General features: G+C 42.4%; 2 protein-coding genes and 3 non-coding genes across 5 annotated transcripts; 1 reads left to right on the plus strand and 4 right to left on the minus strand.

The window, feature by feature from the left end:
* Positions 1–243: 243 nt before the first annotated feature.
* tas2r200.1 (taste receptor, type 2, member 200, tandem duplicate 1) lies at positions 244–3,274 on the minus strand. Its single transcript, XM_029276165.2, has one exon. The coding sequence runs from the start codon at positions 2,283–2,285 to the stop codon at positions 1,326–1,328; it is 960 nt and encodes a 319-aa protein (XP_029131998.1). The 5' UTR covers positions 2,286–3,274; the 3' UTR covers positions 244–1,325.
* Positions 3,275–3,676: 402 nt separating this feature from the next.
* On the plus strand, positions 3,677–20,032 carry LOC110002854 (cilia- and flagella-associated protein 157-like). Its single transcript, XM_065951977.1, has 8 exons — positions 3,677–3,902; positions 12,781–13,052; positions 13,407–13,560; positions 13,652–13,886; positions 16,573–16,673; positions 16,908–17,076; positions 17,918–18,054; positions 18,771–20,032. The coding sequence occupies exons 1-8, from the start codon at positions 3,820–3,822 to the stop codon at positions 18,874–18,876; spliced, it is 1,257 nt and encodes a 418-aa protein (XP_065808049.1). The 5' UTR covers positions 3,677–3,819; the 3' UTR covers positions 18,877–20,032.
* Positions 13,931–14,002, minus strand: trnac-gca (transfer RNA cysteine (anticodon GCA)). The gene has a single exon. It is a non-coding gene; the product is annotated as a tRNA-Cys (tRNA).
* On the minus strand, positions 15,221–15,292 carry trnac-gca (transfer RNA cysteine (anticodon GCA)). The gene has a single exon. It is a non-coding gene; the product is annotated as a tRNA-Cys (tRNA).
* On the minus strand, positions 16,797–16,868 carry trnac-gca (transfer RNA cysteine (anticodon GCA)). The gene has a single exon. It is a non-coding gene; the product is annotated as a tRNA-Cys (tRNA).
* Positions 20,033–20,058: the final 26 nt, after the last annotated feature.

The raw sequence follows: 20,058 nt of genomic DNA on the forward strand, positions 1-20,058 counted from the left end.
ACCCTGTTGACATCTTTCTCTTTCTTTGCATTCCAGGTGGAGGTGAGAGACTTTCTGAACCCCCTCGCCTGTCTGTCACACACAACTGTGGAGTGGTCTCCACTGTAAACAAAGCAGCGGGTGAGACTTAAACTGCACGCAGTCAAACATGAACTGTACAAACTGTAGGCTTTATCGACCTCTGCTGGAGCCTAGAGGAACTGCAACAACATGGACACTTAAGAACACACTCAGACAAAATCATAATCAATCAGCATCAACTCTTTAATAGAAAGAACCAAAATATGGTGGATGAAAGTTAACTCATGTATGATTGTTCTTATAATTTGATCAAAAAATAAAATGTCTCATCTTTAAAGGTCCAATCAGTGAGCTGTGTAGAGAGTGAGATGATAAAGGTATCTTACTCTCTGATCATTAAGGAAACATGTTGAAGTGCTGGCTTCTCTGACAACAATGCAGCAGCCAGTATGTCCTCCTTCTAACTTTACATTCTGCTCCTGAATGCTCTGGATTTGTTTGGACCAGAGAAGGTAGGCGCTTTTAAGACCCCCCCCCCCACACGGCCGTTTTGGACGCCCCTCGGTTTGTCAGATATGAGAGCAGTTATCAGGTCAACAGGTGTTGCAGTGATGGAAGCGGTCAAGAGAAGTGGTTCAGATAGAAGTGATTGTACCCGACCTAAAAAGCCTCTGCATGTTTCTAATAAGCTCCACGAGCAGAAACGTGCTCAAACTAGGATCAATATTGGAGATGCTTTTGAAAAATGGAGAGAGGTTAGAACACAGAAAGGTTTACAGACCCATGCAGAGCTGGATAAACACTGAAGCTTCAGAGTCCACCACATGGTGACCTGAGTGAGCATCCACTCTAGAGAGGAGGGGGGTTAGAGTTACAGACTGCTCCTTTAAATAAGAAAAACACTTTTTTAAACATTAAATGAGGACAACTAAGAAATCTGAGAGATCTTTGCCGGCCACTGTATATAAATAATACTCATTCACATGCAGAAATCTGTTTAGAAAGATTTGTTTGACTTGTCATGTTTGATGATGAAGTACATTGCAATGGATAATTTCACCCTGACACTGAACAACATCGCGGTGAGCAAGCTAACACAAGTTATCAACACGTAACAGGACCTCAATTTAAACACATTTAATGGATATAATGCAATATTTAATCATCACATGCCAACTATGCATTTTGACTCAGTCCTCAGGAGTTTGTTGACATCAACATTCACAAAATGTTAGTGTCAGAAGATCTCCTAACTGAATGTGATAGTAGTTGCACATTAAGCTGTGTGTGTTGTTATAATGATCTCAAACTTTTGCTGTTCCTCCGCTCTTATCCGCAGCGCTCTCAGTCAGGATGTCTGCGTTGTTCCTCCTGCACATCAGGACTCTGAGCTTCTCTCTCAGGTTTTTGTTGGAGCAGCTGAGGAGGATCGCAGAGGCCACGCAGTAAAACGACAAGCCGAGGAAGAGCATGTCGGCGCTCAGCCCTGACGCAAAGACGGCGTGGAGGTAGAAGAGCGAGATGGTGAGCAGCGTGGCGAGGTAAACCCAGACCAGAGCCACGGTCAGCCTGCAGACGAGCAGGTAGGACTCTGCAGAGCGAGAGCTGCTCCTCTGCACGGTGTGTCGGCAGAGGAAGACGACGAGCCGCAGTGACGTCGGGAGCATGACGGTCAGCGGCATCAGGGTGAGGTAGAAGAGGAAGACGATCACATAAATGTTGACGTCAACCCAGGCGGGAAACAGAGGCTTCCTGGTGACACAAGCAGCTTTTTCTGTCACGTTTGAAAGCAGAGTTTGGCTTTGGAAGTGGAGGAAGAAGAAAGGTGTGAACATGAGGCAGGAGGTCAGCAGGGTCACACACAGGGCGGCGTTCAGGACGCTGGAGACGTTCTCCTTCAGAGCCCTGAAGAGAGCCGAGGAGAAGCTCAGAACTCTCACGCAGTAGAAGACGCTGAGCCAGGCGACAGACCAGAAGCTGACGGAGCTGCTGCTGAGCCAAACGACCACGACCACGCAGAAGAGGAAAGGTAAGACCGGGCTGCAGAGCACGCCGGCCCAGATTGACGCCACCAGGATGAAAGTGGAAATCTGCAGCAGGACGTTACCCAGAGAGATGAAGCAGATGATGACGGCCAGCGTCTTCACACCTCCGGACCTCCACTGCTGCACCAGCATGACGCCGAGGTTGAAGACGTTGGCGAGCACGCCCAGGACCAGCAGGAGGGCGGTGCCGCACAGCTTCAGATCAGCAGGTCCAAACATGGTCGCACAGCGGAGACGGATCCTGTTTCATTCCTCTCAGGCTCGGAGCCGAATGACTTATCAGGGTCCTCACAGAGGAAATGAAAATACCCAGCATGCAAATCTGTTCCCCCCTGAGTCCTCTGAGAATGTCGCTGCATATGAAAACAGAAATTAAACATCACTAAGTTCAGTCACCTCGCTGCTCTGATCTTTTATAGGACAGACCCAGACTCTAAAGTGAGCAATTACAGACTCGGAGGCGGTCGGAGTGATTTGTTTTGTTGATGTCTCGTAACTTAGTTATGAGTCTGTGATTGTCTTATATCATCAACACAGCAATGTTTTAGTCTGACTCTCTATTCTGAAGCCAGCTCCATAATCAACACTCACCTTTTATTTTGGTCTAATTCTCAAAAATCAGTCAAGAAGAATAAACTGGCTCATATGTAAAGCCTCCTGGCACAGACTTTAAGCCACAATCTGTAACAAATCCACCTTAAAATAATCGTTTCAGGGGTCGATTTAAAAGCACAATAACCTCCAACAGGAAGAATGGCGTCTCTCTGTCTCATGTCCTCAGAGCGCCCCGCTCGCCTGTTTTCAGCACTATGTAACTTTGGCCAGTTAGCCCGTCTCTGTGCTGTTTGATACTGAGGATTAGAGGACGGAGACGGATAAAGAGAAGAGAGAGAGAGAGAGAGAGAGAGAGAGAGAGAGAGAGATGCAGAGTGTACGTCCCTGCAGATATTATTCAGAAGAGACCAACATGCTGTTTCATTCTCGGTCATCGTTGTCTCTTGTCTCGCCACCTGTTTGCTAAATGTTGCCGAGTGCTCATGATGGATTAATGTTGGGTTTTTGTAATCCAGCCATGAGTAAGGTCTTTTACCTGCTTTTTGTAAAGTTTCTTCTGATAATATTTGTTATCAGTATGAAATATGCAAATAAAGATTGACTGATTGATTGATGCCAGCTTTACCGGCTGCAGGAAGTCGTCTAACCCATCTCAGGTTTGATCAAAATAAATCAATAAATACACCAAAAGTCGTCTCTGTCCTCATCAATCTTAAAGTTTTATAAGTTTGGAGCCTAACAAAACTAACATGTAGCCTAATAAATGATCCTCACCACTGCAGACATGTCTAATAACTTCAGCTTCTTTAAAGGATAAACAGGTAAGTCTAGGAAGAGACTCAGGTAAGTCACTTTATTTGATTTAAATCCGATATTTTGAGGAGCAGTTGGAGGGAAGCTCTTCACCCTTTATTTCTGACTAAGTGTTGTTTAGTTTACGATTAGTTTTTAGATAGGTAAAGTTTTAGATAAGGAACTTTCCGAGCAGTCCTTGAAGGTAGCGTTCCCTAGCAACACCATAGCAACACCATAGCAACACCATAGCAACACCTACCAAACGTCAGGTTTACAGCGAGTAGGATTTTAAATGTAAAAGTCCCGTGACAGTATTTAATGAAAGTCTTAAAAAGAAGAGTTTAGCAGCCTACAGCCAATAATTACAGAGGACACGACAAAACGACAACATAAAGACATTACTATGGAGAACAGTATCAACTCTGAAGGCACAGAAAAGGCCTTATATTTGATGCAAATTCGATATTTGGAGGAGCAGTTGGAGAGGTAAGAGTGTGCTAAGCTAATGTGCTAAGCTAACCTTTCCGTTACCTTGCAGACGTACTTTCTTTGAGGCACCGAATGTATAACGTTTGATGTTTAACATAATAAAATGTTATATTACATTAGTTTGTAATATATAGTTCTAAAAAAAGTTTTTGTAGTTGCAGTTTTGAGGATTATTAGCTTATTTGTGTTTAATATTTTAATTCCTCCAGTCCCTGAAGGTAACATCGCCGAGCAACAACTACTCGCATCAGAGTAGAGGAACAAACCCCTAAAAGAGAGACCCCCTAAAAGAGAGACCCCTACCCGAGGTAGAACAAACCCCTAAAAGAGAGACCCCTCTCTGAGGTAGAACAAACCCCTAAAAGAGAGACCCCTCTCTGAAAACCCCTAAAAGAGAGACCCCTCTCTGTGGTAGAACAAACCCCTAAAAGAGAGACCCCTCTCTGAAAACCCCTAAAAGAGAGACCCCTCTCTGAGGTAGAACAAACCCCTAAAAGAGAGACCCCTCTCTGAAAACCCCTAAAAGAGAGACCCCTCTCTGAGGTAGAACAAACCCCTAAAAGAGAGACCCCTCTCTGAAAACCCCTAAAAGAGAGACCCCTCTCTGAAAACCCCTAAAAGAGAGACCCCTCTCTGAGGTAGAACAAACCCCTAAAAGAGAGACCCCTCTCTGAGGTAGAACAAACCCCTAAAAGAGAGACCCCTCTCTGAGGTAGAACAAACCCCTAAAAGAGAGACTCCTCTCTGAAAACCCCTAAAAGAGAGACCCCTCTCTGTGGTAGAACAAACCCCTAAAAGAGAGACCCCTCTCTGTGGTAGAACAAACCCCTAAAAGAGAGACCCCTCTCTGTGGTAGAACAAACCCCTAAAAGAGAGACCCCTCTCTGTGGTAGAACAAACCCCTAAAAGAGAGACCCCTCTCTGTGGTAGAACAAACCCCTAAAAGAGAGACCCCTACCCGAGGTAGAACAAACCCCTAAAAGAGAGACCCCTCTCTGAGGTAGAACAAACCCCTAAAAGAGAGACCCCTCTCTGAAAACCCCTAAAAGAGAGACCCCTCTCTGTGGTAGAACAAACCCCTAAAAGAGAGACCCCTCTCTGAAAACCCCTAAAAGAGAGACCCCTCTCTGAGGTAGAACAAACCCCTAAAAGAGAGACCCCTCTCTGAGGTAGAACAAACCCCTAAAAGAGAGACTCCTCTCTGAAAACCCCTAAAAGAGAGACCCCTCTCTGTGGTAGAACAAACCCCTAAAAGAGAGACCCCTCTCTGTGGTAGAACAAACCCCTAAAAGAGAGACCCCTCTCTGTGGTAGAACAAACCCCTAAAAGAGAGACCCCTCTCTGAGGTAGAACAAACCCCTAAAAGAGAGACCCCTCTCTGAGGTAGAACAAACCCCTAAAAGAGAGACCCCTCTCTGAGGTAGAACAAACCCCTAAAAGAGAGACCCCTACCTGAGGTAGAACAAACCCCTAAAAGAGAGACCCCTCTCTGAGGTAGAACAAACCCCTAAAAGAGAGACCCCTCTCTGAAAACCCCTAAAAGAGAGACCCCTCTCTGTGGTAGAACAAACCCCTAAAAGAGAGACCCCTCTCTGAAAACCCCTAAAAGAGAGACCCCTCTCTGAGGTAGAACAAACCCCTAAAAGAGAGACCCCTCTCTGAAAACCCCTAAAAGAGAGACCCCTCTCTGAGGTAGAACAAACCCCTAAAAGAGAGACCCCTCTCTGAAAACCCCTAAAAGAGAGACCCCTCTCTGAAAACCCCTAAAAGAGAGACCCCTCTCTGAGGTAGAACAAACCCCTAAAAGAGAGACCCCTCTCTGTGGTAGAACAAACCCCTAAAAGAGAGACCCCTCTCTGAGGTAGAACAAACCCCTAAAAGAGAGACTCCTCTCTGAAAACCCCTAAAAGAGAGACCCCTCTCTGTGGTAGAACAAACCCCTAAAAGAGAGACCCCTCTCTGTGGTAGAACAAACCCCTAAAAGAGAGACCCCTCTCTGTGGTAGAACAAACCCCTAAAAGAGAGACCCCTCTCTGTGGTAGAACAAACCCCTAAAAGAGAGACCCCTCTCTGTGGTAGAACAAACCCCTAAAAGAGAGACCCCTACCCGAGGTAGAACAAACCCCTAAAAGAGAGACCCCTCTCTGAGGTAGAACAAACCCCTAAAAGAGAGACCCCTCTCTGAAAACCCCTAAAAGAGAGACCCCTCTCTGTGGTAGAACAAACCCCTAAAAGAGAGACCCCTCTCTGAAAACCCCTAAAAGAGAGACCCCTCTCTGAGGTAGAACAAACCCCTAAAAGAGAGACCCCTCTCTGAGGTAGAACAAACCCCTAAAAGAGAGACTCCTCTCTGAAAACCCCTAAAAGAGAGACCCCTCTCTGTGGTAGAACAAACCCCTAAAAGAGAGACCCCTCTCTGTGGTAGAACAAACCCCTAAAAGAGAGACCCCTCTCTGTGGTAGAACAAACCCCTAAAAGAGAGACCCCTCTCTGTGGTAGAACAAACCCCTAAAAGAGAGACCCCTCTCTGAGGTAGAACAAACCCCTAAAAGAGAGACCCCTCTCTGAGGTAGAACAAACCCCTAAAAGAGAGACCCCTCTCTGAGGTAGAACAAACCCCTAAAAGAGAGACCCCTACCTGAGGTAGAACAAACCCCTAAAAGAGAGACCCCTCTCTGAGGTAGAACAAACCCCTAAAAGAGAGACCCCTCTCTGAGGTAGAACAAAGCACGACCATATTTTTTCATAACTTGAACATGTCTAGTTTATGAAACGGGTTGTTGTTTTTTTGGATGTTTTCTGCATCTTACCAAAAAACAAAAATAGGTCAAATTAGGGCTTCTCCAAAAGGGACAGCTCTAGCCTTATCACATGTATCTCTGGGAATCAGAACCAGAACTTCACCACATTTGGACAGGATGTTCACAGATAGTTATTAGTTACAATTATGCAAAGTTTTTATCAATACCATTTTCAGTTTTTGAATTTTTCACACTTAAACACACATGTAGTTTAAGCAGAAATTGAAAATTGAAACAAAAATTCAAAAGGTATGTATATCAAAGTCTGTCATTTTTTAAGTAAGGACACCAAACATTAAAATATCTCATTTGTATCTTCTTTAGACTGTTATCTCAACATAAAAACAAGTTATGTGACTTTCCACTTGACCCTATGCTGTCACCAGCCCCTAACAGGAAACTAGTGCAGCCAGGATTTCAGGGCGACCTGGTACAATGGGGCCCTATGGGTGTGTATGTGGGAGGAGGTGGCCACAAACAATAGATTAAGACTGAACAACAAGACACAATATAATTGTATTCTGTAATATATATATAATTAAACATTTTATAGTTATTCCTAATACATTTTGTATCTTACATATGATTTATATGATGACACTCAGAGTCAACCCGCTGCTTTCAACAATATTGTCACCTATGACATTGTTTCTATTTCATTCTAAAAAATTAAAGCATTTTCTTGCCATCAGTTGTGAAATATTAATGAACTAAAACACAGTATTGATATATATAACCTTGAGTTCTTAGAAATTAAATATACTTCATATAGTCTATTTGTATATCGGCTATACAGCCTGTTGTAGTTTTTTAATGTATTTCAGTCATATAAAGATGGTGTGTAGTCACCATATCTCCTGCTTTTAAGATGAACCCTAGTTACTCCAGAGGATACACTGGAAGAAGGGATAGTTTTTATAATACCCTAAGTGTGAGAAAGTGTTATAAAAAAACTACAATAGCTATTTTTGTTGAATGATTTATCAGGCAACCAATGGAGCTGGGATACAAAACAATTCTTATGATGGTGTAAATGTGTGTGAGGTAAATTAGGATAACAATCATGCAAACATGTTTATGAGAAACTTCTTTATACACTTATTTTACCTCATTATATATAATGACATTTGAGTTTAAATGCTAATTACAAAGGATGATTTCCACTTTTAGACAAAATGGCTGTAAACCTGAGAGCTTAACACCGTACAACTAAAATCCTTTGTGTCACACTAAGCATCCCCTGGGGCCATCCCCTTGGCCTCTTATCTCTTTACTGATCTTGTCCTGTGCTTGTGTAAGTTGTGTTTACTGATGAAAAATCTCCTTCTGCCAAGTTTCAACCGTCAAATATATCCCTAACTCTGACTCTTGGCTGTAGAAAATAACACCAACCCGCTGAAAGCAGTAACGAATAAGAATAACTCCACAGAAGGAAATATCTTCTATCTTAAGGTCTTGTTTGCTTTTGTAAACCATTTCACGATATCAGTATAAGTTTAAGTGAGCTCCATAACCAACCAAAACAATCCTCACAGGAGCTTTAAGAAAACAACTGCTGCAGAAAATAACCATCAACAAAGTCAACAAACCAAACAAAGACAACACAACCAAATCAAGACAACACAACCAAATCAGGACAACATAACCAAAGACAACACAACCAAATCAAGACACCACAACCAAATCAAGATAACACAACCAAAGACAACACAACCAAAGACAACACAACCAAATCAAGACACCATAACCAAATCAAGACACCACAACCAAAGACAACACAACCAAAGACAACACAACCAAATCAAGACACCATAACCAAATCAAGACAACACAACCAAATCAAGACAACACAACCAAATCAAGACACCACAACCAAATCAGGACAACATAACCAAATCAGGACAACATAACCAAAGACAACACAACCAAATCAAGACACCACAACCAAATCAAGACAACACAACCAAAGACAACACAACCAAAGACAACACATCCAAATCAAGACACCATAACCAAATCAAGACAACACAACCAAATCAAGACAACACAACCAAATCAAGACACCACAACCAAATCAAGACAACACAACCAAAGACAACACAACCAAATCAGGACAACACAACCAAATCAGGACAACATAACCAAATCAGGACAACATAACCAAAGACAACACAACCAAATCAAGACACCACAACCAAATCAAGACAACACAACCAAAGACAACACAACCAAAGACAACACAACCAAATCAAGACAACACAACCAAATCAAGACAACACAACCAAATCAAGACAACACAACCAAAGACAACACAACCAAATCAAGACAACACAACCAAAGACAACACAACCAAAGACAACACAACCAAATCAAGACATCACAACCAAAGACAACACAACCAAATCAGGACACCACAACCAAAGACAACACAACCAAATCAAGACATCACAACCAAAGACAACACAACCAAATCAAGACATCACAACCAAAGACAACACAACCAAATCAAGACATCACAACCAAAGACAACACAACCAAATCAGGACACCACAACCAAAGACAACACAACCAAATCAAGACACCACAACCAAATCAAGACACCACAACCAAAGACAACACAACCAAAGACAACACAACCAAATCAAGACAACACAACCAAATCAAGACAACACAACCAAAGACAACACAACCAAATCAAGACACCACAACCAAAGACAACACAAACAAAGACAACACAACCAAAGACAACACAAACAAAGACAACACAACCAAATCAGGACAACATAACCAAAGACAACACAACCAAAGACAACATAACCAAAGACAACACAACCAAAGACAACACAAACAAAGACAACACAACCAAATCAAGACATCATAACCAAAGACAACACAACCAAATCAGGACAACATAACCAAAGACAACACAACCAAAGACAACACAACCAAATCAGGACAACACAACCAAAGACAACACAACCAAAGACATCACAACCAAATCAAGACATCATAACCAAAGACAACACAACCAAATCAGGACAACATAACCAAAGACAACACAACCAAAGACAACACAACCAAATCAAGACAACACAACCAAAGACAACACAACCAGATCAAGACACCATAACCAAAGACAACACAACCAAATCAAGACAACATAACCAAAGACAACACAACCAAAGACAACACAACCAAAGACAACACATCCAAATCAAGACACCATAACCAAAGACAACACAACCAAAGACAACACAACCAAATCAAGACATCACAACCAAATCAAGACAACACAACCAAAGACAACACAACACAACCAAATCAAGACATCACAACCAAATCAAGACACCACAACCAAAGACAACACAACCAAATCAAGACATCACAACCAAAGACAACACAACCAAATCAAGACAACATAACCAAATCAAGACACCACAACCAAAGACAACACAACCAAATCAAGACATCACAACCAAAGACAACACAACCAAATCAAGACAACACAACCAAAGACAACACAACCAAATCAAGACAACACAACCAAAGACAACACAACCAAAGACAACACAACCAAAGACAACACAACTAAATCAAGACACCACAACCAAATCAAGACACCATAACCAAAGACAACACAACTAAATCAAGACACCACAACCAAATCAAGACACCATAACCAAAGACAACACAACCAAATCAAAGACAACACAACCAAAGACAACACAACCAAAGACAACACATCCAAATCAAGACACCACAACCAAAGACAACACAACTAAATCAAGACACCACAACCAAATCAAGACACCACAACCAAAGACAACACAACCAAATCAAGACACCATAACCAAATCAAGACACCACAACCAAAGACAACACAACCAAATCAAGACAGCACAACCAAATTAAGACAACACAACCAAATCAAGACACCACAACCAAATCAAGACACCATAACCAAAGACATCACAACTAAATCAAGACACTGTAAGACATTTTTTTAACACTTTCTCACACTTAGGGTATTATAAAAACTATCCCTTCTTCCAGTGTATCCTCTGGAGTAACTAGGGTTCATCTTAAAAGCAGGAGATATGGTGACTACACACCATCTTTATATGACTGAAATACATTAAAAAACTACAACAGGCTGTATAGCCGATATACAAATAGACTATATGAAGTATATTTAATTTCTAAGAACTCAAGGTTATATATATCAATACTGTGTTTTAGTTCATTAATATTTCACAACTGATGGCAAGAAAATGCTTTAATTTTTTAGAATGAAATAGAAACAATGTCATAGGTGACAATATTGTTGAAAGCAGCGGGTTGACTCTGAGTGTCATCATATAAATCATATGTAAGATAGAAAATATGAGACAAAATGTATTAGGAATAACTATAAAATGTTTAATTATATATATATTACAGAATACAATTATATTGTGTCTTGTTGTTAAGTCTTAATCTATTGTTTGTGGCCACCTCCTCCCACATACACACCCATAGGGCCCCATTGTACCAGGTCGCCCTGAAATCCTGGCTGCACTAGTTTCCTGTTAGGGGCTGGTGACAGCATCGGGTCAAGTGGAAAGTCACATAACTTGCTTTTATGTTGAGATAACAGTCTAAAGAAGATACAAATGAGATATTTTAATGTTTGGTGTCCTTACTTAAAAAATGACAGACTTTGATATACATACCTTTTGAATTTTTGTTTCAATTTCCACTTAAACTACATGTGTGTTTAAGTGTGAAAAATTCAAAAATTGAAAATGGTATTGATAAAAACTTTGCATAATTGTAACTAATAACTATCTGTGAACATCCTGTCCAAATGTGGTGAAGTTCTGGTTCTGATTCCCAGAGATACATGTGATAAGGCTAGAGCTGTCCCTTTTGGAGAAGCCCTAATTTGACCTATTTTTGTTTTTTGGTAAGATGCATAAAACATCCAAAAAAACAACAATCCGTTTCATAAACTAGACATGTTCAAGTTATGAAAAAATATGGTCGTGCTTTGTTCTACCTTGGGTAGGGGTATCTCAACTTTTAGGGGCCCAAGTTCCTCTACTATAGCTTAAATGTTTATCTGAGATTTGCCTCGAAAGTCTTAAAATCAAAGAAGAGATTATCAACCTTGAGTGAAAATCTTAGAGTAAACATCAATAAATAACAATAGAGGATCATTTCAATGTTAGGGACACAGAAAAGTCGTTATATTGGAAGGCAAAGTCGATATTTGGAGGAGCAGTTGCAGAGGGTTAGGTTTTTTTAATTGGTTTATCAAATTTACGGTTTTTATTTTATAATTTAACCCTGTTTTATTTTAACTTTATAGTTAATCATTAGCTATTTTTCATTGTAGTTTTTTTGTTTTGTAAAAATAAAAAAAAGTAAGAAAATATATATGTCATGCAAAAACTGTCCATAATGAAGTTACTATCATCAGTTTAATCACATGGCTGCAGCCAGCTGTGTCAAACAATTTAATATCCATTTAAGGGGCTTTATTGGCATTAATGTAATAAACTTGTTCAAAGACACCTCGACAGTGTTCAGGAAGTGAACTGGCACCTCTCCTCTTGAGTTTAGTCTAACAGGACATAAACATAACTATATCAAATAGACCTGACTCAGATATAAGTCACTTTATTTCATTTAAATCTGATATTTTGAGGAGCAGTTGGAGGGATATTAATTTCCTGAGCTCGAGTTAAACTTCGCATTTGAGACAATATGCGTCTTATTATCGTAATAAATCCATGATGTTTTATGTTTATTATTATTTATTCAACCTGTATTTATACTCTAAAGATCATTGAGGGGCAACTCTCATTTACAATGACATCGAGTCATTACAGAATCAATTTAAAAGACAGACAACAAATCATGAAAAAAACAGAAGACTGCTAAAATCAACAAACTTAGAAGCTAAGACAGAAAGTAAGTACTAGAGTGTAAGAAAATGTCTAAACTGCACATCAACATTGGTCACCTTTCTTCACAGGAACATGGTCAATGTTTTTGTGTTTTTATAACCTCAGTCTCTCTTCATCCTGCAGATGTCAGCTGAAACATGACAAGCTGGAGAAAGAGAACCAGGATCTCGTGTCCCAGCACAACGCGATAGAGAAAGATAAGAGAGACGCCACCAACTACCTGAAATGCTTCGTGGCTGCAAAAGAGAAGAAGGTGGACGAGCTGGATGAGCAGCTGGAGATTCAGCATCTGGCTGCACATCAGGACGGGGAGGTCCTGAAGCTGCAGCACAGCCACAATGTGCAGGAGTTACAGGAACACATCGACAAACTGAAGGCTGAAATCACAGAGCAGGGTGAGACACCTCCACACCACCATACCAGAACTTATCTTGATACCTGATTGAAACCATGTTTTGTTATCATTGATCATTAAAATACATTTTTTATCAAAAAAGAGTACGGAACATTTTAAACCCTTTTGTTGATCACAGATATTTTAGAAATTGAAACAACCAAAGCTGCAATTATTAATTTGTTTATTTATTTTTCAATCGAATGTTTGCCTTTTAATATAAAACAAAATCTATTGTCAAGCAGTTATAAATATACATGTAAATGTCGGTCAGAGCACCACAGAGTGACGGTGAAAAGGTGCATCCTCTCACCTCCTTGTTCCCTCTCCTTGTTCCCTCTCCTCCTGCCCTCAGCTGCAGAGATAAAGGAGCAGAGGGAGCAGCTGATGCAGCTGGAGCAGACTCTGTCTTACATGGAGTCTCTGAAGGCACAGCTGAACTGTCAGAGAGAAGAGCACAAAGCTGCCATGGACAACCTGAAGAAGAATGAAGCGTTAATGAGACAGAAGTAAGGAGCAGGACCGCGTTACACCGGCAGCTATCAGAAACCTCCGCAGATAAAATGTATTACTAATGTGTCCTCTGTCCTCTAACCACAGCAAGGTTGAGAGGCTACAGAATATCACTGATAAAAAAATTGAGGCGGAGAAGTCAAAAGTTCTGAAGAAGGAACTTTGTTGGGTTGAGTACCAGCAGGCCCTGGTGAGGGAGAGAGAGGCCCTGCTGAAGCTGACTGAGGACCTGCGGGGAAGACGGAGCTCCATTTGTGAGGAGAGGGATGAGATTCAGAAACATGTTGAAGAGATCGCCCCGAAAGGCCTCGGCCGGAAGAAGGTAAGAGGACGACCGTTAATAAAAAAACATGTGATAACAACCTGAGGGGGCATCCGGATTTGAACCGGAGACCTCTTGATCTGCAGTCAAATGCTCTACCACTGAGCTATACCCCCACACACTGATGATGACACCCACCATCACTTTCAGAGCTCGTCTGTCCCCGCAGCCTGTGGGAGTCTAGTGTGTGTGCAAACAGTGGGACATGACAGATAAAGGATTCAGTGCGGGGGGAGAGAGAGGGGGGGCTACATGTGAGAATAAAGAGCAGTGGATGCAGAGCACGGTCCAATGCATCCGTACACAGAAAGTAGTTTCAGTGTAGTAGATCCTTTTAGTGACAGGTTAGAGCACAGGAAACGGGTGAGTTTTGTAACCTGCAGCAGTGAGAAAACTAAAGACTGAAACATGTGTCACTGATAAAAACGCTCCGATTCAACAGACGGAAAGAAAGCAACGCTGAACTTTGAAGTCTTCTCCTCTAAATATGACCTGTGTTTACATGAAGCTTTATTGTTCTATGTGTCTCCTCTCAGTCTGCATTAAAGAGAAACACATAGTGTGTCTTGGAGCGCCTGATAGGACGAGACTTTGCCATAACATTTCAAACAGTCAGATGTGTAGATGAGATTATTACTGGACAGTTTAGAGATCAGGTACTGTAAGAACTGTACTCTGGTGGTATAGATTGTAGTTAGGGGGCATCTGGATATGAACTGGAGACCTCTTGATCTGCAGTCAGATGCTCTACCACTGAGCTATGCTCCCTCACACTGATGATGATGTCACAGCTGGTTTGGTTTGTTTCATCATGACAATTGACCCTTGATTCATCAAAGTGCAGAGAAAGCAGCTAAAGCGGTTCATTAAGGATCTTGGGGTGGCCAATCAGAGTTCAAGTGGTCCCCCTGGTCACCGGCTGGACCCCCCTCAAATCCTAAAGTATGTTAAGCAGTTTAGTTTTACTGCCTTAGAGTTAAAGACAGCGACTTACCTATTTCAGGAGACCCCCGCCCCCCCTCCTGTCCCACAGGGATCGTGTCCTGCTGTGAGGTGCATGTGTGAACAACCAGATGAGGAGGATTTCAGGAGCGCTCCTCCTGAAACGATCTGAAAGTTGTCAGGAGTGCATGTGTGAAAACAGCTCCAGTGTCTTTGTCTCTTAGAGGAGATAAGAGAGGAAGTGTGTAAGTGAAGGATGTGAGGACACAGTGTCATGAAAAGCAGTGTGGTCAGTTGGTCCCACATCTTGGAAGTTTTGACTTTTCTTTCTTTTGGTGTTTGCTTGTTGTGTAACATTTACTTCAGTGGGCGTGGTGACATAAGATAGTCTCAGGGGGCATCCGGATTTGAACCGGAGACCTCTTGATCTGCAGTCAAATGCTCTACCACTGAGCTATACCCCCACACATGTACATTCACACACACACACATCTCATCACAACACTTCCATGTGTGACAGTTTGAGTTTAAAGACCCTGCTGTTCGTTCTATTGATGGTCTATCTGATCCTGCTCTCTGCAGGATATCTTTGAGTTCAGGTTCATCTTTTTGTTTCTAACAAATTGAGTTTAACGACAAACTGATTCAACTGAAAGATGCAAAAAAGAACACGCTCACCCCCTTCATACAGCCGCAGATAAACTCTGCCTGAAGGTGCAGGAACAACAGATCCCCCCCCCCCCCTTGATGTGTGTATTTCTTGTTTTATTCACTGCTGGCTGTAAAGCACATCGGCCCTCTGGGATGATAACGTTGACCTTGAACCTTGACAGGAATAATGTCACCGCTGCTTCAAAAAGATTAAACACTGCAAAACAGACTTGATTTATTCCAGAGCTAAACTCAGATCCACAGTCCACCCAGTCCACCCAGTCCACCCAGTCCACCCAGTCCACCCTGTCCACCCTGTCCACCCAGTCCACCCAGTCCACCCAGTCCACCCTGTCCACCCTGTCCACCCAGTCCACCCAGTCCACCCAGTCCACCCTGTCCACCCAGTCCACCCAGTCCACCCAGTACACCCTGTCCATCCTGTCCACCCAGTCCACCCAGTCCACCCAGTCCACCCAGTCCACCCTGTCCACCCAGTCCACCCAGTCCACCCAGTCCACCCAGTACACCCTGTCCATCCTGTCCACCCAGTCCACCCAGTCCACCCTGTCCACCCTGTACATCCAGGATTTTTTGTTTTAGTTTGTTAATAAATCATTTTAAACTTTGCTTATATTTCTTTTCCCTGGGTTATAATTTATTGTTACTCCCCTCATCCCCTAGCCATCTTGGGGAACGTAACAGTCAGAGACAACAAATCAATCAGTACTTGACAGAGATGATCGCTGACACGCTGACACCCTCTTGTGGTCTCTTTGGGTAACACACACAAGGACCAGAGGATGAAAAGCACAGAGCTGACATATAGAGACAGACAACCAGCCACACTCACATTCACGCCCACATACAATTCAGAGTCAGCAGTTAACCTAACGAGCATGTCTTTGGACTGTGGGACTGTTGCTATTGACGACTACTTTTCCTGAGAGGCGCTTTGAGGCGGCGGCCTGATGGCGTTAAGATGAACTTAGAGGACAGGACGTGGTCACGTTGGGACATTATTCCTTTAGCTTTACGGTATCATTATCAACGTCATCACGACCACCTGTACCTCATCATCTCTTTTCTACAGGAGGTGCAGAAGCTGAGGAAGACGTGCCTGCGGCTGACGGCGGAGATGGAAGACTTCAACGTGGACTACCTTCATCAGATCGCCTTAGTGGAAGAACTCACGTACGCTGACCACTCCTCAAGTTCAGACTACGGTTGTTGTTTTCTTGATTTAACAGTCAAATGATGTTTAAGACAAATAGCTGCATTTATTCCTACATGAGTGAGTCAGTATAAATGTGGCCCAGGGGGCATCCGGACTTGAACCGGAGACCTCTTGATCTGCAGTCAAATGCTCTACCGCTGAGCTATACCCCCACACACACTCAGCTGGCACCGTGTGCTTTGTGTTGTTAGAAAAACGCTGGCTGCTTTGTCCGAGGAGAACCTTCAGAGAGCAGGCGAGCTGGTTCAGCTGGAGGCCGGCCTGCAGACGCAGAGGAGCGGGATGATGCAGCTGGAGGGAGTGAAGCAGGAGGCAGCCGTCATCCTCCGACACATCCTGGAGGTCAAATCACAGAGTCAGGTCAGAGGACTTTAAACACTCCTCCTCTGGTTCTTCATGATGTCTGTCTCTTTAAATCCACGATGGTTTGAACCATGTGTTTGGATCCATTACTGAAGATCTTCAGAAGGTCAAAACGATCCTAAAATCTGCATTAGAAATCAAATGTTTGGAGTTAAATCCTCATTGAAGGACTAAATGTGGTGACACAGCTGGACCCATCAAGACTCTGCACCCACTGACACAAACCGTGTCCCGCTTTAAGGGCCGCAGCCTCTGCTGTGAGGTCGATGACATCACAGACAGTGACCATACAACATACACAGACTTGATACGGTTTACCCTCTTACACTATGAAACATGAGAGCAGAAGTCACAGTTAAGGAGACTTTATGAGCTGGTTTGGATCATGTCTGACCTCATGGAGACTCTGATGTGTTTTATATTTTACATTATTGAACAAACTGGACAAATAAACACGTGGGGTAGCAGAGAGAATCACTCCCATGAGTCCCCGCCAGCTTCCACTTTAGATTTTTTAAATGTTTTGATTAAGAGCCCCCTGGTGGAGGAGTTTACACACTGTGTGTCTAAAGACAATCAAAACAAAACAACAGCAAAATATTTTCCTACGTGAACATTTCTATATCACACAGTTCAGATATTTAACATGAATCAGGGATACATAGACAGCATAGGCTAGGTTATAAAATACAACACACAGAGAGCATTAAGGACTCACAGAGGAGTTGAAAGATTTAACAGATTTATTTTGTATTTATACAGAATTTAAATATCAGAGGTCAGCTCCAAAGCAATGAAAGCTGCTCTGATGTTTGTTTTTTTGTTTCCTTCTCTGCAGGACTCAGAGAAGTCATCGTACACTCGATGGAAGATAGAGAGGCTGCTGGATATCCTGGAGAGCTCCGCCCCCCAGGGGAAGCGCTCCACCCTTCACAGCTCCCCTAAACCTCGGACCGCTGACCTCAAACCAGCGAGGTACTGGAATCACTCTCCTCCTTCTGGATCACGTCAGTCTGTTATATAACGTCTGATAACCTCGGTGTGAACGTTCTGCAGCTGTTTCCTCCAGGCGCTCCAGAACCCGATCTGAACTCAACAAAATATTCACACTCCCTCTCCCCTCCTAAAAACACTGAGACAAGTCTGTGACCTGTGTGCCCGCTCTAAACACTCTCCTGTGTCTTCATGTGTCAAAAAGCTTTTAATATTTATTTATCTTACAGAAGAAGTTACACATGAACAAATCCAATGAAGAGTCATGAACCCGAGTGGATGTTCTGGTCGTGTTCCGGTTCAGGAGGCAGTCTGTGGGTTCTGGTTCTGACCCCTGTATTAACAGATAGAAATAGAGAAATCCAAGAGCTGTTTGTGTTGTGAGTCTGCAGCGAGCGTCTCCCCTGATTTAAAAAAACACCCACGCATCATCAACAAGGGACGACAGGGTTTCCCACTGTGCAAGAGAGCGAGCTTACCGTACATACACACGTTCATCAGCCGATAATATTCAAGATAAAACTAATTAATAACTTTAAATATCGTCTAACATCATCCACCCTGGGGAGGGAGGTTCATGCGTCCACATCCTGGACGTTTCATGAGTTTGGTGTATGTGTGACTACAGCTTCAGTTGTCCTGAACGATCTGTTCTCAGTAAGTTCAGCCTCTTCTCTTTTCTTTTGTTGCTCCCTCAGGAAACTCTGCGCTCAGAAGACTTCCAGCTGTGAAAATCTGTCCACTCCTCGTGCTCCTCGGGGGGCTGATCAGGATCCAGAGACCTCCACCTCTGCAGAGCGATGAACAGAATCCAGAGAACAGCCTTTCAAAATAAAAGTTGTGTTCATTTCCTTCCTGCTCTGATTTCTGTGTCCATTAGTTTATTCATGTCTGTTTGTGTGTTATTATGTTTATGGTTTGACATTTACAGATTAGGTGTGAAGTTTTTTGTGATTGTGTTTAAACTGATTAAAGAGTGTGAATCAAATGCTCATCACAAGTTTCCAAACTGACTTAAACATCTATAAAACAGATGTTTATGTTCACTTCAGTCCTTTGAGCTAAATGCTAATATCTGCATGCTAACATATTCCTCATCTTAGTTTAACTCGTTTGCATTTGTTTAAAGTTATTTTTATTTTTATGCATCAAATAGCTTTCTCTTTAATCTGTTTTTCCTTTTCGATATTTGTATTTCTACTCAACTCTCAGCTTTTTGTGCATCTAAGGAGAGACGGTTCCCACAATCATTTCCATCCATGCATACATTTTCTTCATCTTATTCAGGACCGGGTCGCGTCGGCAGCAGGCCTACTGAGCTCCACGAGCAGAAACGTGCTCAAACTAGGATCAATATTGGAGATGCTTTTGAAAAATGGAGAGAGGTTAGAACACAGAAAGGTTTACAGACCCATGCAGAGCTGGATAAACACTGAAGCTTCAGTGTCCACCACATGGTGACCTGAGTGAGCATCCACTCTAGAGAGGAGGGGGGGGGAGACAGCTCTCTATGATGTTTAGAATTTAGACTGCAGTACACATTTTAAACACTAGGTGTCAGAGTTACATACTGCTCCTTTAAATTAAAGCAGGGTGAGATACTTTGTAAAAAACACTGTTTACACATGTATAGGACAACCTTTGTAAAGACAGCTTTGTCCACAGGGGGCGCCAAAATCAACACAAACCAGAAGATCCTCAAAGGAGCTTTACAGAGAAAACCGGGAGGGAAATGTTTTTTCTTTGATGCAATGTTGATCAAATAAGAAATAGGAAAGTTTATATATTTTACTTCTTGATTGAATTATCCATGCATGAAAGGGTTAACGATGTTCATAATGTGAGTGATGACTGAATGTCTGCTCTGTTGACTCATTATAAAAAATGAATCACACACTGGAGGCACACAGATGATTAAAATCTCTGCTGTGTTTACAAAATGTTGAACCACGCTGAGGTCAAAGGTCAGACTGCTCAACCGGGACA

Source organism: Labrus bergylta, chromosome 2 (assembly GCF_963930695.1).
Source record: "Labrus bergylta chromosome 2, fLabBer1.1, whole genome shotgun sequence".
Taxonomy (NCBI): domain Eukaryota; kingdom Metazoa; phylum Chordata; class Actinopteri; order Labriformes; family Labridae; genus Labrus; species Labrus bergylta.

Coding starts and splice junctions, on each gene's coding strand:
- tas2r200.1 (XM_029276165.2), bottom strand. CDS start 2,285: ATGTTTGGACCTGCTGATCTGAAGCTGTGCGGCACCGCCCTCCTGCTG.
- LOC110002854 (XM_065951977.1), top strand. CDS start 3,820: ATGGAGAACAGTATCAACTCTGAAGGCACAGAAAAGGCCTTATATTTG. Junction 13,053..13,406: donor GGCTGAAATCACAGAGCAGG/GTGAGACACCTC, acceptor TCCTGCCCTCAG/CTGCAGAGATAAAGGAGCAG. Junction 13,561..13,651: donor GAAGCGTTAATGAGACAGAA/GTAAGGAGCAGG, acceptor CTCTAACCACAG/CAAGGTTGAGAGGCTACAGA.